Raw genomic sequence first — 18,258 nt, 5'->3', positions numbered from 1 at the left:
TTTTTTTTTCCTCAGGTAAATCCCCAATGATTATGGAACTGTATACCAGCTTCCATTATTGTACGCTATGAAAATGTATGCAGTAGGCTTTGACAGCTGATCCCTGTTTCATCACATCTAAGTTTCCAAAGAGATATATACTTAAATTTCTCCTTCAGAACTGCACATGGAACTCAATTATTAATGTTAAACAATGCAAAATTCTTCAAGTCCACCCTTCAACCCTGAAATTGTCGATCATTTTCACATCGATATCACATCGAACGGAACTACAATATAGACGTCCTCAATAAGAAAAAAAAATGATAACTTGCCATTGATTTACAAGTGTCATCAATAATTTCACATTGATTTAGTACTCACCAGAACAGATTAGACTGACATCATTCATGTGGCTGCAACCATGATTCCTTGAAGAAAATGGACAGTCCAGAACGCTTGACTCATTACCCCGACAGTTAAGTACACCGTTCTGTATAGCTCCATTTCCCTCTCCAAAATAGGCTCCACCGAGCACAGAGACAGCGACTCCGCATTGAAGCTGATGGCACACCACATTGGCATCTTCCATGTCCCAGTGCAGGTCACACACCGTTTCCCAGGTTTTACCAAACTGCATCTCCAGTCTTCCCGAACATTCGTCATGCCCGGACGCCAATCTTGGAACTCTGTGACCTGAAATAAAACGATAGAAAGGACAGTCATAATAATGACAATTATAACAGCGTGTGACAAATCCAATTAAATTCAGATTATTTCAGATTCCGAATTCATCGGGATTTAAATTTCATCTCATGCATATGATATGCTTTTCTTCCTCCCTTCTGCACGGCAATAATTTGATACTGGTAGATTAATTTTGGTACCATACCGATCAGAGTTTACTCATATTTTACAAGCTGACGCTGAGTCTCGCAAATGAATTGCTACAGTCATGATAGGAATTATTCTAGATTCCGAGTTGAACAATCTTTTTATCATAAGTGCATTCAGCCGGGTTGAGCACTTGTCGACATTATCGACTTTCACATCACGATATCAGTATACCGTCGGCCACCAGATCTCTCTTTTCCAAATTAACTGGGGACAGATAATGATCCTAAATAAATCAGTTCGCTTGCGTTACGTCAGATCCTCTGCTATCCCACGACTGGAGTCTCTGCAAGAATAAATATGAGTGTTCTTGATTAACGTTCAATGAAGCCGTTTCCGACCATGAACCCCGCTCTGTAGTAGAAGGAAAATACTCCCCGACTTGCTTCACTAATTTTGTTCACATTCTAACGCCATATCCCACTTCTGCGGCTATTAATTTTGTAAACTGCTATAAGCTAACATCTTCATAATCTTTGCTAAATATAGTGTCATCTTGTCCAATATTTCTTAGAACTCAAGCTGTCCTGTCCCATCAAAAATCCCTCTGATTCTTCTATGCACCCTCTCCAGCCTAAACCCGTCTTTCCAGTAGCGTAGAGATCAGAACTGCACACAACACTAAAAGCGCATTCGGACCTACATCGCGCAAATCAGTAATCTGATGACCCACAGTTGTGCTCCAATCCCCGGCTCATGAGGGAAGTACACCAGATGGCCTCTTCACAATCCCATTTGTGTTGTCACTTTCAGTGAATCTATTACTTGTGCTTTGGCTTTCTCTGTTCATTAACACCCCTCGAGATCTACTGATTCACTATGTATGTCTTACACTGGTTTAAATTCTAAAAAAATATATAGCACTTCGCACCTATCTGATTTAAGTTTGAACTACCAGTCCCGTGCACACCTTTCCATTGAACCAGATCGCGATGTATCGATGGCCAACTTCCTTAACAATTCACCGTGCAGCAAGTTTGATGTTATCCACAACCTTCTGTGTCATTCCACCTGGAATATTATACAAGTCTCTAATATACTGCAATAACAGGCACAAGGAAAATACTGTACTCCGTTCTCAAAACTGAATGAACAACCCTCCATCACCACCCTCTCTGTCCTATCGCCAATAAGAATTTATACAAATAACTATCTCATTCTTTAACCTCTTGGACTAACCTGCCGTTCGGGTCCTCCTCAAAGACTTATGTTATGTCTCTGGAGAAAATGCTTACTGCCTTGCGCTCGTCAATTACTTGATTAGCTATTCAAGAAGAAAATAAAACTCAAGAAAATTCATGACACACTGTTTTCCCCCAGACAAAGCCTATCTGGTTATCCCAAATGCAGATCGTTATCGTCTCAGACTCCTTTCCGAGAAACGTACATTTCGCTGGAGTAAGGATCATCAGTACTTAGCTCCTTATCTTATTCCTGAGCCCGTTGGAATAACCAGATATTATTAGCCAGCTTGCAATCTTCTGATGCTTCACACATGACTGACAAATAAGCACAAATATTAACCATTTATGACGTAATACCTGGTGATTTGTATTCGTACTGGACAAGTGTCAGAATACAAGTAAGGCGCACATCATCTCGCCTCGACATTCTGAGATTGTACATTACATTACCTGTAACGCATTTGTGCCCCTGTAAGTAACCAGTCTGTGTTAAATAGCTACAGGATCCTGCAATGTGTTAGATTATGCCTGTTTTTTTTTTCTCTTTCCTAGACATTTTCTGTCATAGAGGGGGACGCTGGTGGTGGAACAAAATGTAAGACACAGACACTGAAGTACTAGGAACAGGACATGACTAGAGACTAGAGTTAGGGACGTGACTGGGTGCAGTCGAGGAGCTGAGATAGGAACACAGACTTGGACTAGGACTTGGCTAGGAAAGCGGGACCAGTTCAAGGAACTGGGAACTAGGAGCCTGGGCTTGGACTCCGAGCCGGAGACTGGACAAGGAAACAGAACCTGGGTCTTGACTCGGTCTCGGAACCCGGAATTAGGCGAGGACATGACGTGGCTACAGGTCTGGACATGGCTTGGGTTCCTCGACGCTTGGTTTCTTCGTGGCAAGGACATGACGGGGCTTGTGTTCCTGGAGGCGAGGACATGACGAGGCTTGGGTTCATCGAGGCGAGGACATGACGAGGCTTGGGTTCCTCGTGGCGTGGTTATGGCGAGGTTTGTGTTCACGGGATGGGCTGATCTGCCATTGAGTGTCACGCTGCCCCAACACTCACATAATGTCATGCCAACGAGCGTCTTGTCGACATAAAGTAAACGCAAACGCAATAGATGTTACGGGGCGGGGGGGGGGGGGCGGTGGTGGTTGGTGGCATGGGGCTTTCCCAAATGCAAGACTCCAACTCTGATGTACTAGGAACAGGATAAAGTTAATCAAGAATACAACGGAAGGCGGGAAGCAAGGATTGATTTGAGGGTAATCCAGCAGAGAGCAATACATAAGCGGGGAGGGGTGTTGCGGGACACTGACACAGGCCCTAGACAACCCAAGGACAGCTGTCCAGGGCTAGAATTCAGACTAGGAAAGCGGAACCTGGACGAGGAACTTGGAACTAGGAGCCTGGAATAGGATTCCGAGCCAAAGAGACTGGACAGGGACCCGGAACATGGGTCTTTACTAGGGCTCGTAACCCGGATCCAGGCGAAGACTCGGAGCTAGGAACAGGCTAGACACTAGATAGTACTGGCAATACGACGCCTAGACTGGGACTGGACGAGGTTCTAGAACTAGGCTTGGAATGGACGAGGTTCTTGGACGTGGCTTGGACTGGACGAGGTTCTTGGACGTAGTTTGGACTGGAAGAGGATCTTGGTCGTGGCTTGGACTGGACGAGGTTCTTGGTCGTGGCTTGGATTCTGGGCGAGGAACTCCTGGACTGGGCGAGGCATATAGACTGGGCGAGAACACGAAGCCTTGACTTGGACAGGACGGGAACACAGTCCGGAACGCGACTGGAACTTGGAACACAGCAACACAGAACACAGAGCCAGGACACCTCCCTGGGAACAGGACGGAGGACTGGGACTCGTACACGGAACCCAGAGTCAGGACCCCTCATTGGGTACAGGACTTAGGGCCGCGAGTCTTCTAGACAAGGAATACTATAGAGGAACTTAGCGAAAAGTGCAATATTTTTGCTATAAAATTTCTTGATGTTTCAGATCCAGATCATTGTCAGTCCAGACAACATTTCATCTTGGACCATAGATGCTGCTTGACCGCAGAGCCCTTTCAAGTGCTGTGTCGTGACTAGGACTGTGTAGTAAATTTACATGTTTAATTAATATCGTTGTAAACGCTCGGTAAACAAATTATGATCACAACATGATGGGAATAATTTCGACACAACCCAGATTTAGTTTCACACGACTGGCGGCGAGAGGTCGGCCCGCATTATTTTACAGTCTGGACATCATTGAGTCATCAATACAGCGGGACCGAACGGACGAAATTCTCATTTTACCTGAGCATATGACACCAGCAGCATTGGAGTGTGAATACACATAAAGAGCCCAAGTTTTAGAATTACACCTCCGCAGAGTTGCTTCATTTCCGTTGCATTTAACATTCGTGGTCACAATGGGTCCGGAACCTGCTCCAAAGTGAGCTCCGTCCGGAGCATCCAGCGCTTTGCCGCAACCCAGCTCCCGGCACACCACAGTTGCGTCCCGTAGGTCCCAATTATAACTATGCACAGTTCCCCAGACTCCCATGTAGTGAACCTCTAGTCTTCCGGCGCATCGGCTGCCTCCGTTCATCAACCTCAACTTCACGCTTTCTGAAAAATATCAGTAAATGAGAGAACAATCTTTACGTTAGTTAGAGATTGCGGTCAGTCGATGCTCCGCAAATCGCTCCCTCTGCACACCCAACCCAAACATTTAAATTCCGCAGGTGCCATGTTATTATCAAACAAACAACCAGGCTGAGTCAGGCAGCGGACGAACTGGTAAACGTCACAAAAACAGACAGTAAGCTCGTGGTCATCCGGAGAAACAGGAGCCATCCGGTTATTCCGGGAAACAAGGCGTCTCGCAGAAAAAAAAAGGGCTGAGCAGGTGGTTCGTCTTCTCTTTTCAGTGAAGGGCGGTTGGACTGCTCGAAGCCATTTCTCTGCTGAATCACTGCACGTGAAATCAGCAGGCACCTCTCAGCTTGATTTTCAGTGATTATCAGACCCAGTCCTTCGTGTAATGATAAATAAGGAAGATTACCTGACCAGTCAGTCTGACAATCCCCTGGACGCCCTAAAACAAGAAATGCATAATTAGATTTAGTTATGGAGCCGTAACGTTGGGACGAAGAAGAGGAGGTGTTCATGGGAGGCGGGTTCTCAAACCTACAAAGCTATCAGCGAGAAATGTCTTAACAATAATGTGTGGCGGCGTACACCGAACTGTTACAGAAATGTGTTTTCACTTTTCAGCTGCTCGTTTTTAATGACACTATACTCACGAGTGGACACTGTTATTTCACATTGTGTTTTCGCACTGAAAATTACTTTCTGTGTTGACATCTGGAGACAACCTGTCATTGTAAGATTAGAGTTCACATCTGTTTAGTTCTCCTCTATAAAACCTGTGGATGGCTGACGATGGGTTCGCCTCTACGAGTGTAAGTAAAATGAGACAGAGAAAATGAGTTGTTTAGGACCACGGTGACTACCCTAGCTCACTCGCGACATGTGAAATTAGCCCAAATTAAATATTTTTAACAAAAATAAACAGTCATACAGAACTATAGCACAGAAACGGGCCATTCAGCCCATTAGTCCGTGAAGATCTAGTGTTTTGCCTAGTCCCATCTACCAGCACCCGAAACATAGCCCTTCGTAGCCCTCTGACCTATATACCTATTGAAACTTCTTTTAAATGTTGCAGTTGACACCGTAACCAACACTAGAGTTTATGGTTCTCTGCACGCTCGCGCCAACGTCTGAGTGTAGAGGTCTCCACTGATCCCCATAAATATATCATCTTTTACTCGAACGCATCACCTCTGTTTCTAGACTCACCAAATCTGAGGGGAAAGCCCTGCATATATTCACTCTTTCTATACTCTACATAATTTTGTATAGCTCTATAAGCTCTTCCCCAAATACGATCCAGGAAATGAACTGAAAATCTATTCAAAGTTTCTCTGCAACACAAATCCACCTGTTCTCGCAACATCCTTATGCAGTGGTGCTGGAAAGTCTGTGAACCTTACAGAGAATATTCTCTATTTCTGAATATATGTGACCTAAAATGTTATCAGACCTTCACGTGTCCTAAAACAAGCTACAGAGATCAGAATTAGATTACTAACATAACAAATATGATGCTTGTTCATTTACGTGTTAAGAAGTATGATTCAATATTACATGTATTTGTCAAAAATAAGTTTGTGGAGCTTTGTTATCAGTAATTGCTGTGACCCCCTTGTACAGCAATTACTTCAGCCAAGCGTTTACAAGAACTGTTCATTAGCCCTGCATATCGGCTTGGAGGAATTTAAGGCTATTCCTCTTTCCAAAAATGCTTCAACTCTGGGATGTTGCTGGGCTTCCTTGTATGAACTGCTTGCTTCAGGTACTTCCACAAGATTCCGATAGGATTAAGTTCACGAATTTGACGCGACCTTTACACAACAGTAATTAGCCTTTTTTGAACCATTCTGGTGTTGATTTAATCTTGTCTTTCGGCTTGTTGTCTTGTGGTATTATTCAATTGCTCTCAAGGTTCAGGTGAGGGACGGTTACCCTGACATTCGCCTGTAAAACGTCCTGATACATGTTGTAACTCATTGTTCCCTCAACAATTGTAAGCTACCAAGGCCCCCAGGCAGCAGAGCATCCCCAAACCACGATGTTCCTTCCATTATGCTTCACATTTTGGGTGAGATCTTGGTGTTGCCGTGCAGTTCCCCGTTTCCTCCAAACATAGCAAGCCACATTTCTGCCAACAAAATTCAACGTTTGTCTCACCTGTCCAGAGGACATTGTCCCAGGAGTGTTGTAGAACATCCGTGTGGTCTTTTGCAAACTTGAGAAAGGAACAACTTTTTTTTTTTGGATAGCAGCTGTTTCCTCCATGTTGGATACATGAACAGAGATTTCTTCACGTCTTTTTCTGTTATCCATAGGTTGTCTTTCATCTCCTTAGGCATTACACGTTGTGCTCTTGGTGTGATCTTTGCAGGATGACACTCCTAGGAAGACTATCAAAAGTACTGATCTTCATCTATATCTACACTATTTCTCTTACTGTGGACTGATGAACACTCGGGTCTTCAGAATTGCGTTTGTAGCCTTCTCCAGTTTCATGCATGTCTACAATTCTTCTTCTAAGGACTTGTGTACATTTTATCCAGGCACGGTACACACTAAGAGATCTTTCTCTAGAAGAGCTGAAATTGTCTGTCTATTTTTTTTCAGGGCGGGGCACCTCTACAACCAACACTCCAATCTATTCTCATTGATTGGAAGACCTGGCTCCGAATAACTTTTATGAAAGACCTTACTCCAGAGGCGTGCATAATTTTTCCAACAGTTGCATGCAATATTGATTTTTTTTTCTAAATAAGTAAATGAAAATATAAAATGTTTTGTGCTATTTATTTGATTAATTTCTCTTTATCTCATCTTGAGACTTACGTGAAGATCTGACATCACATTTCAGGCCATATATATGCAGAAATAGAGAATATTCTACAGGGTTCAAACACATTGTAACACCACTGTACTTTTACTTTGCATTCCGTCAAACCTATTAATATTGTTCCAGTATGTAAGTGACAGGTGCTGCAACTAATAGTTCAAATTCAGTATCACCAAGCTCTTAATACAACTTCGACGTAACATCCCTACTCCTGTACTCAAAGCTCCTATTTATAATGGTCAACGTGCCAACTGCTTTCTTTACGATCTTATCTACCTGTGATGTCACAGTCGTGGAAGTAAGAATGTGCATTCCCAGATTCCTCTGTTTTACTGCACACCACGGTCCCACCGTTCATTACCCCAGTTTCTTCTTCTGAAGTGCAACACATCACGTTTGTTTGCATTATTCCAACTGTCATTTCTCAGCCTATTCTCCTAGCTGATCCAGATCACTCCGCAAGATTTTACAGACTTCTTTGCTGTCCCCTATGCCCCCAATATTGATGTTATCAACACATTTGCCAATTCATTTTGCCTTATTATTAACAGTGGACCCAGCGACACACCACTCGTTGCAAGGTTCGAGCGACAGAGTTCGAGCCCTGGATATTAGTTGAGATGGTACGGTAATTATTTATTCCAGATGAAAGGAGCTGTGTGCAAGCGATGCTGATGCATCAGACCAGTCCACCGTTCATAGTACCCATGCATTGCTTGTGTTTGTGGTGCTTAGTGATGAAAATCGCAAACACCGATTTTCATAAGTTTCTCTTCAAAGCCAGGAACAAAATTACACGATGCGTTTACCGCATTCGCTTAGCTTAATACCCCAATCCCTGGAAAAATATATATATATATGTATGGTTATTTGAAATATCCAGATGATACTGCGCACGCTATATCAGCATAACACTTCTCCTTCCCAGCAATAGTTACTGCATAAAACGCAATTGATCCGTTCCAAGTCCCTGCGACAAAATAACATTCTTTCCATTATCTCCACATAGGCATTGCACACTTACCCTACATATTCAGATTTTATTTCTATAATGCGAGATGATATTGCGACGTTTAGAGGTTGTTTCATCCATATTTTGAGTAATAAGGCAACAATATATATTGACTTGCCCCCACGGCTGAGTGCTCGGAACAACTTGCTACCGTGACAGGAACCATCCCACACATTGCCATTTGCTTGTACCTTTTTTTTTATCGATAAACAGGGAAATGTTTGGTTATGTTCACAAATTTCAAGGGGACTGATAATCTGCGAGAACCATGTTAATGCTTTTGTTTCATATTTGCTAAATGTAGACAAGGAAGTAAGAAACAACATAATAAATATTTTAACCTGATATCTCACCAAATGGAATATTTATAGATCAAGTTCTCCGGTGGGCGGTAAATTATGGGGAATGTTTTTTTCCTTTGTTAGTGTTTGATAAAGATCCTTCAGTTCTTTAGTAAAAGTTGTAGCAGTATTACCGCCACTCCCACTGTTGTTTAACTCTGCGATCCGTCTACTGGAAAATCAAACTTTTAATTCTTGTCTTATCTAACGATAAAAAGGGATTAATTGAATCCCTCAGGTCATTATTCAGTCCAGTATACCAAGATCATTATTCTCATTACTCTATTTCCCTTAAGCCTGCAGACTTTATATCTCCCGAGTCAACTGTCCTTTGGCTGCAGTTATTATAGCACTAAGAAAATTAATCTACCTCTCGAAAAGTCATTCGTCTCCGAGCACCAGAAAGACACACTGAGATATGACAAAGTAAACGTAGAAATTTCATGTTTTGTGCGCCAAAGTCCAGAAGGTTATCGAATTGGGTTAAGGTGGTGGGTGGGTGTGTGTGTGAGGGTGGGCGTGGGGGCAGAGTTTAACACAAGTTGAAGGGGTAGTCGGTAATCGGCATGTTATGCCCTGGGCAGTTCCAGAGGAAACATTGGATTACATTTGGCAAAGACCAAAAAAAAAAGCTAAGTTTAAGTCGCCATTGTGTGACTGGGCCAGTGTTCGAATGAAGTGCTGAGGCTTCGGATTATTAAGGCTTCTTCGAGGAGAGGCCATGTTTCTAATGTATTATTTATCTCTTGTTGTATATGTGGAGCAGTGTGGGCCCCTTGCCGGACGGATGTGGAAAGGCGTAGATAACTCCAGTGTCCCTGACAACTACACCTGCATGAAGTTCATCCAGCTACAGCTTCTAAGAGACAATGTTTAAGAGTTGTTGAAACTGGACGAACTGCAGATTATTTGAGAATGTGAGTCGTTGTTAGACAGGAAATGCAGAGAGGTTGTAGTACCCACGGTACAGGACACAGGTATCTGGCTGGCCGTCAAGAGGGGAACAGAGGATAGGCAACAAGTGCAGAGTACACCTTGACAGGTCTACCCACCAACAGGTATAAAGCTTAGCATACTGTGGTGAATAATGACTTAACAAAAGAAATCCAGAACAGACACGTCTCTGACGCTGACTCTGGCTCTGCGGCTCAAAAAGGAAGGGGGAGCAGAGGCTAGCTGCGGTGATATGTGATTCAATAGTGAGAGGAACGGAAATGAGTTTCTATAGTCAAAAACGAGATTCCAGGATGTTTTCTTGCCTGCCGTCTGCCAGGGTCAGAGATATCTCTTGTCGTGACACAGCATTCTTATTTGGCAGAGTGACTAGCCAGAGTTCTTGGTTCACGTCAATAATAATAACATGAGTGGGAAGGGTGACCAGGTCCTGCAAAGTGAGTTCAGGGAGTTAAGTGCTAAGTACATGACAGAGACACAAGTTAAGTGATCTCAGGATTGCTACATATCCCATGGGTTAGTGAGGCCATAAACAGGGAGATCGTAAAATATAACACCTGGTAAAGGAATTGGTGCTGGAGGGAGAGCTTCAGCATTTTTGGATAATTGGGCTGTCTTCCAGGGAAGCCGGGATCTATACAGGAGGGATGGTTTCCACCTGAATTGGAGAGGGATTCATATCATCGTGGGACGGTTGGCTAGTGCTGCATAGGATAGACGGCGTAGTGATTGGTGGAATTTAAACTAGATTTGAAATAAGATGAGAATCGTGGCGCCAGAAGAGATAATACAGTGGTTCTGGAGAATGATTGCTGCCTATAGAAAAGGTAAGAATTAATAATTTCAGAAGGGTGGGACTAATGATCTGAGCTGCGTACAGTATACTTCAATCAAGGAGTGTTGTAGGAAATGCTGAGAAGTTTCGGGCATGGACGTGCACGCAGAATTATGACATCATACCCAGTAGTCACGCTTGTTTGCAGGAGGGCTGGCAGCTCAATATTCCGTTGTTTTAGACGTCGTCGGGCAGGAGGGATTAAAGGGGGAGTGATGTCATTACTAGTTAGGAAAATGTCACCGGTGTGATCAGTTAGAAGAGTTTGGATATATCGTCTACTGTGGTTTCATGGGTAGAATTGAGGACTATGAAAGTAATACCATCTTAATGGGAATATATTACCCAACGGTGCATGTTATTTAGTGGAGTAAATATAAAATGAGTCACCGAGGAGGCATAAGATTGCGATCGAAAGTGATTTTAACTTGCCTCTTATTGATTTATCGTCCCATATTGTCAATGGCTGGAAGAGAATGAGGTTGCCAAATGTGTTCAGGGAAGTTTCCGAAATCAGTACATGCAAGTCCCAACGAGAGAGACTGCAACACTGGATCCTCATGTTAGGAAAGGAGACAGGACAGGTGACAGCTGTTAGTGTGGCGCAAAAATTTGCATGTAATTATCAAATTGCAATTGGATTCAAGGTAATTCTGAAAAAAAAGATTATGTCTCGTCCTTGAGGTGCGATCTTAACGTGAAGAATGGCCAACTTCTATCGTATCATAAAGGTTCTGGCAATTGTGGACTGCGACACGTTGTTTTTTTTATTTCTGGCAATGTTGAAAATGAGGTATTCAAAAGTGAAAATTTGAAAATGCTGTTTGAATCTTTCTGCAGGAGTAAAAGGCAAGGATAACATGTTTAATATATCTTAGATTTCGAGAGATATTAAGCCCCAAGTTAAGGAAACAAAGGAGTTGCCCAGCAGGTATAGGCTGACTGGATCAAATGTGGTACTTGAGGAGTATAAGAAATGCAGGAGAAGGAAATCAGGAAGGCTAAAAGAAGGCTTGAGTTTTTTTTTTCTTCTTGCAGAGAAGGTGAGGGAGAATCTTAAGAGTTTCTAAAGATATATTAAGAGCCAATGGATAGCAATGGACAAAATTTGTCGCCTGGAAAAGAAGAGCACGATTCTATGCGAGGAGCGAAAAGAGATGGGTGGGGGATGTTTTTTTTTTTCGCATCTGTATTTATTCGGCGGACAATAACAGATTTTACAGATTTTTGACAATGCAGCGGCGAGGTCATGGATCCTATACAATGTGGAGAACTGGCAGTGTTTTCTCTCTTGAGGCAAATTAGATCAGATAATTCCCCGGGTCCTGTGAAGGTATTCATTCGAAACCTGTGCGAGGTTAGTGCAGAGTGCAGAGACCCTGGCAGAGATATTTAAAATAATTTTTAGCCACGGATGAGGTGCCATACGAAATGAGGACAGTTAGTGCTGTTCCGTTGTTCAAGAAATGCTGCAGGATACGCCAGAATATCATAGGCCAGTGAGACTGACATCAGTAGTGGGAAAGCTAATGCAAGGAATACTACGAGTATATAAGTATTCGTTTAGACAGCGATAGATAGGGATGTCAACATGAGTTTGCCCGTGGTACGTCGTGTCTAACCAATCTTACAGAAATTTTCGATTATGTTCCGAAGAAAGACGATGAAGGCAAAGCAGTGGATGTCGTCCACATTGGCTTTAGCAGGGCCATTGACAAGGCCCGACATGGAAGATTGGTCGAACAGTTCAGTCACTTGGCATTCACGATGAGATAGTAAATTGGATTAGCCATTGGATTTGCAGAAGGAGCCAGCGTGAGGTTGCATATTATAGCCTCTCACACTGGAGATCTGTAATTTATGGCATGACACAGCGATTGGTAGGTATTACATGGTGAGCGATGGCGTACAAAAGATTGCTGTAGATGAGAGGTATCTGGTAATACATATTCATCGTTTCGTAAAAGTGGCGTCACAGGTAGATAGGGTCGTGATGAAAGTCTTTACAACACTTGACCTTCATAAAAGAGCATATTGATCACAAGGGTTGGGTTGTGATGTGTACATTATATAAAACGTCGGCACGGCTTAAATTGGAATATTCTGTGCTGTTTTGGATCATAAATCATAGGAGCAGAATTCGGCTATTCAGTACATCAAGTCCCCTCCGCCATTGCATCACTGCTGTTCTGTGATCCTACTCAACCCAATGAACACACACAAAATGCTGGAGGATCTCCGATGACCAGTGAGCATCTATGGAAGAGGAACAGTCACGGTTTCGGGCAGAGGCCCTTTAGAAGGAAAACTACTGTACACTTGTTCATAGATGCTGCCCGGCCTGCCTCTTCCTCCAGCATTCTCTGCGTGTTGCTTGGATTTCCACCATCTGCAGATTGTCTCTTGTTACTACTCAACCCCATACATCTGCCTTCTCACGATATCCTTTGATGCCCTGACCGATCAGGAAACGATCCACTTCTGCCTTAAATATAAGCACGGGCAGACTTTATGATAAGTTGAATGACCACTGTAAGTTAACTCTTTCATATGGGTGAATGGTACAATCTACGGCTATAGATTGAGAAAGAAGGAAATTGAAAAAGGAATAACTTATCAAGGGTATGTTGCTGATCTGCGCAGACCCGGTGAGTGGACGCGCATCTTTGCATGCTGCTTGTTTTTTTGACAATGTAATTCTGTTTTCAGGCGGTGAATTTAAGTTATCCTTATTTGTAACGGGAAATATGACGCTACAAAATGCTGCCATTTAATGTTACGCAGGTATTCGTATGTTTAAATGCTAACGTATATTGCAAATTATGCAAAATCTATTAACTTTGAAGTTTCTTAGATGCTAATGAGAACGTCTGAACAATAATTGCAGCGTGAAATAGTGTGAGGCAGGGTCCAGTTTCTACTAATGATTTACGGATGAAATAACCATGTTTCTTTGTATTCTGACTTGCTTCAGTTATCATAAATACGAGGAATTAGTAAACCCTCAGATATCACAATCCCAAGGAAGAAAACTTTCATGTTCAAAAACTTTATATCTGCCCCTTCTCGTCGTAATGAAAGATTTCTGAAATACATCTGCGATTAAAATCTTTCAGATGCCATATTCTATTTTGAAAGCAGGAGCTAACAACAGAAATATGCAACAGAGGAGCTCGAAGTAAAACAAATAAAATAGCACTCAAAAATGAGGCTGTATCTGTGGAATAAGAGAGGCATTTTATACCGCTTTCTTTCCATAAATGTTGAGCAGATAATATAATGTTAACTCAGTTTCTCGTTTCTTTGATGGTGCTCCCCTCTGAAGGGTGGCTGCTATTTGACAGTCAAGCAATAAACTTTTTCAGTAAAGAACTGGGAAGGAAATAAAGAATACAGTCGCGTGTTTCTTTTACTAAAATCTGCACCATAACTTTAACTTTGACAGAGGAAAGCGGAATGTGGAATGAAGTTCAACATCTCATGAATTGCGATTCCTCGCGTGCATATAATGGAACATGGGAAAGTGCATAGTGTAAAAGTTTGGACACATAAAAGTACAACATTTATATTTTAAAATCAGATTGATATATAATAACGCCTAAATGGAGATAATTGAAAACTAACTAAAGTCCATCACCATTATGGCCTGCTACAGAAGTTTCAGTGTTACAATCCTTCGAATTATTTAATAACAATAACAGAATTAATATGCAGCCTACACAGAAAATGCTAGAGGAACATGCAGAATACGTAGGGTCTATGGAAAAACGTAAACAGTCAAAGTTTCGGGCCGAGTCTCTTCATCAGGGCATATTTGTGTATTTTCCCTTAGATGCAGCAAATGCAGGTTTTCTCTTGTTTTAATATTAAGTGTTCTATGCATACCTGAATGATTTTAGTGATGAAAAGCGTGTGCAAAACATGAACCTTAATACATCGTTCAAACTCGCTCTCTTCACTGTGCCGCGTGCTACTAGAAACATCAGTAACTGATAATTACCAGTGATGGGAATGGGTGCGAGAGTTCAACCAGGAACAGTTTTAGCGTTAGCTGCCTGCTCAAATTCGCTGAGTTAAACAGACTGTATTCCAGTGTGCTGTTTCAGCACAGTAACTACTCTTCAGTTCTGAAAAAAAAAAACTCTGATGATATTCTGTTTGCAATACCGGTTCAGATCACCCGTCAGTTTGCGGATGGCGGTCTAATGAGACTTCAGAAATACTGTACTGAAAGGAGAAAAAGAATACAGTCGCGATTTTCACAAAATTCTGCACGTTAAATTTAATCCGGACGGAGGGAACACGAGTGTGGCGGAAAATTCCAATTCGTAACATCTGCGATTCTTCACGTATAGATTAATACCGAAGAAAATGCATTAAGAAAATAGTGTGATTGTTTCGTTCGGGGCGTAAAACGGTGCTAAATTAAAATGCAGAATTCAATAATATCGCATATTTGAAGATAAGTTACTTGAAGACTAATTAATCTCTAGTACTGTCTGGGAATTCCTTTGCACCATCTTTGAAATGTTGTATTTAGGATTAATACGAAAAGTATCAATTTTAACCGTTTTCGCTGTTTAATTGGATAAATATAAAAAGCCTTTTCAAAATCTGACAGTCTTTCTCTTCCCGGGTTCACATCTTAGTAGAGAGTGGTGTAATTTATAATTTCCAGTGATAGGAACGTGTGCGTGCGTTCAGGCTGTAACGGCTACAGTTTCGGTTGGAGATCAAACTCAGTGAGTTACATACACCAGACTCTGGTACGTTGCGTCCCAACAGTGCTTGCTCGCCTGGTCTGATAAACTCAGATAAATGATCCATTTAGCATTTTAATTTGCAGATGCTGCGGGTCCGGTTTTTATGAGAAACACTCCCCGAGGACGGTGCCAAACCGGGCAGCGAAATGTGGACAGTTGGGTATGGGGTTGGCAGCCAAAACCCAAAGAAACTCAGTACTACAGAAGCAACAACAAAATCTCTAAAAACCTCATTTGGGGCTCCAGGACTCCAACGAGCAGCTGTCGGCGGCACAGTGGGCTTCAATAAGTGCATATGACATTAAGATACACTACGACGTTGTTTCGGTGCAATTTCACTGTTTACATTTTGATAGAAATCTCAATGGGAAGTTCAAAATCTGACGTCAACAATGTTATGGAAACACTTACAATAGGTCGAAAAGATATGAAACCGTGCAAACAAAAGAGAAAGAGAGGGGAAATCTTTCAAAATATATATTCAATTTAACTATATAGTTAATACGAAATTTCAGTGCTCTATTTCTTTTATTACGAAATAGATAAATCAGTTCATTTTCTGGTATCTTTTGCCATTTTTCTCGAATTATGCGATTACATTAAGATCTGATTTGGATAGGCGAGTAATTTGCAGGAGAAATAGTTTTTTCCACTGTTTTAACATAACCACATTATTTCATCACAATGTCAAACTTGAGAAAGAAACATACTTGTTTGCGTATTCCATACTCCCCAGCTATTGGTAACAACAATAATATTATATGACATTAATAATAAACAACACATTGATAAACTGATATTCTCAATAAACTCACAGTTCCAGATCTGCAACATAAGCAGTGCCAAAAAGGACGACAACATTCTCCTTGTAGTCAGTGATAGAGGTGGATTCTGAGTTTAAAACTTCCAAAACCTTCTAACAGCCCATCTGATCTGAAAGCTAACTCTCTGACAACTACTTTGTTATGGCAGAAAATATGTAGGCATGAACGACAGTTTACTGAAACGCGCCACTGAGGAAGGACATGTCCTTGCATGGACTTGTCGGATCCACTTTCACCTCCTCCTAAGAAATCAATGAACTGAGTAAAGTCATTGGCCCGATATTTGCACACTAAAAGCACTTTGACACATACATTTATCGCCCCCGAGAGGGTTGTTCAGTCCATTGCAAAGACTGTGTTATAATGTAAGTGGTCGTTGTTTGTGATCATATTTCTCATTTCTCACCTTCCCACGGCATAGCTTACCACTTTATCAAATAATTCCGTGATTCAGTCCGGACGCACACTATCCCCTGACGCTTGAAAACGCCTCTCCGTACTGAATGCCCTTTAATTATTTTTTTTCTTGGATGACCAACATTCATGATACCAAAGAACAAAAATATTATATCTTATCATCCAGCTTTATTCATCTCCATCTCTCCAGGTCACACCAAATATTCTCTGTTATTCCCATACAAAATGACTAAAGAAAAATTGAGGTCATTTTCCGGACAATTAAAATCACTTTGAAGAAATTTCTGAATCCCCTAGAAGGGAGTAATATTCTCCAACACCCATGATCATTTTAATGTGCCTTAAATATACGTTCAGTCTATTATTTTGAACGTTCAGCACCTCCCCATATATTGCACTAAATCATCATCTCCTGGTATGCGTAATGTATTTCTTTCACTGAAATGATTTCTCCCTCACACTGTCGCATATCCTGCGTTAAAGATACTCATATGCTCCACTTCACGATTACCTGCCTTCTTATTGTTTTTTACGTGGGTGACAAAATTCTACTACAGTCAGATTTTCTTGTCAAAATATCCGAATGTTCATGGATAGAAAACCAGCTGCTCCAAAGCGATGTGGAACGATGAGTGACAGAATAATCTGCAGCTGAGGGGAAGAGCCGGAGACCTTAGAAGGTTTGCAGGTAAGTACTTGTCTGGAGAGAACAAAAGGTAGTGATGTTATGGTGAAAGTGCCGGTGTACTATAGGTTTCTTATTGACTACCAGTCTTCTATGAAGGCAACCAACAGCAATGTAAGCCAAAATTAAGTGTGTTCCTCCTTAATTCATAGGAAGAAACATGGAAACATAGAAAACCTACAGCAGAATACAGGCCTTTCGGCCCACAAAGCTGTTCCGAACATGTCTCTACCTTGCAACTACCTAGGATTTACCCATAGCCTTCTATTTTTCTGAGCTCCATGAAGCCATTCAGGAGTCTCTTAAAAGACACTATCGTTTCCGCCTCCACCGCCACCGCCGGCAGCCCATTCGATGCACTCACCACTCTGCGTCAAAAACTTCTTCCTTACATCTCTTCTGTACCTACTTCCAAGCATATTAAAACTATGCCCTCTCGTGCTAGCTATTTCAGCCCTGGAGAAAAGCATCTGACTATCCACATGATCAATGCCTCTCATTAACTTGTACACATCTATCTGGTCACCTCTCATCCTCCATCAATCCAAGCTGAAAAGCCCGAGTTTACTCCAGCTACTCTTAAGGCATGCTCCCCAATCCAGGAAACATCCTTGTAAATCTCCTCTGCACGCTTTGTATAGTCCACTGCATTTGTTTATTAGACGGGTGGTAATGCCATAGTGGAGTGACGTAGACCTGCTGTCAGATGCTGGAGATCAGGAGTCATGAGTCGCTGTAGACAACGTTTCATGAAGTGTTTCCTGTTCCACCTCATCTTTGACATCATGAATCAGTTGAAACAGCAGTCAGTTGCACACGCTAACATGCACACAGAGGGCAGAGATGGTTCAAAATAGTAGTTTCAGTGTGATGGTCA

The 18,258-nt window shown here is 42.0% G+C and overlaps 1 protein-coding gene and 1 long non-coding RNA gene across 4 annotated transcripts in view; both read right to left on the bottom strand.

The window, feature by feature from the left end:
* LOC140201797 (scavenger receptor cysteine-rich domain-containing protein DMBT1-like) overlaps nt 1-16,434 on the bottom strand; it is a 76,656-nt gene extending 60,222 nt beyond the window's left edge. The window contains exons 1-4 of one of the 3 annotated variants that reach the window (XR_011886965.1): nt 16,271-16,434; nt 5,127-5,159; nt 4,376-4,690; nt 364-675 (exon numbers count right to left, since the gene is read on the bottom strand). Coding sequence is in view for 2 of the 3 variants with exons in the window: in XM_072266486.1 (XP_072122587.1) it covers nt 364-675; nt 4,376-4,690; nt 5,127-5,159; nt 16,271-16,316 (706 nt within the window). In the remaining variant the exon portion in view is untranslated. The remainder of the gene's footprint in view (nt 1-363; nt 676-4,375; nt 4,691-5,126; nt 5,160-16,270) is intronic. The other 2 variants (XM_072266486.1, XM_072266487.1) reach the window with 2 other exon arrangements.
* On the bottom strand, nt 682-4,014 carry LOC140201798 (uncharacterized). The gene is made up of 3 exons (XR_011886966.1): nt 2,053-4,014; nt 1,745-1,884; nt 682-1,159 (listed from the first exon to the last, which is right to left on the bottom strand). It is a non-coding gene; the product is annotated as an uncharacterized lncRNA (long non-coding RNA).
* Nucleotides 16,435-18,258: the final 1,824 nt, after the last annotated feature.

The sequence above is a fragment of the Mobula birostris genome, chromosome 8, assembly GCF_030028105.1.
Source record: "Mobula birostris isolate sMobBir1 chromosome 8, sMobBir1.hap1, whole genome shotgun sequence".
Classification (NCBI taxonomy): Eukaryota; Metazoa; Chordata; class Chondrichthyes; order Myliobatiformes; family Myliobatidae; genus Mobula; species Mobula birostris.
The sequence above is the reverse complement of the archived record's forward strand: the minus strand, read 5'-3'. Positions and strand labels throughout refer to the sequence as shown.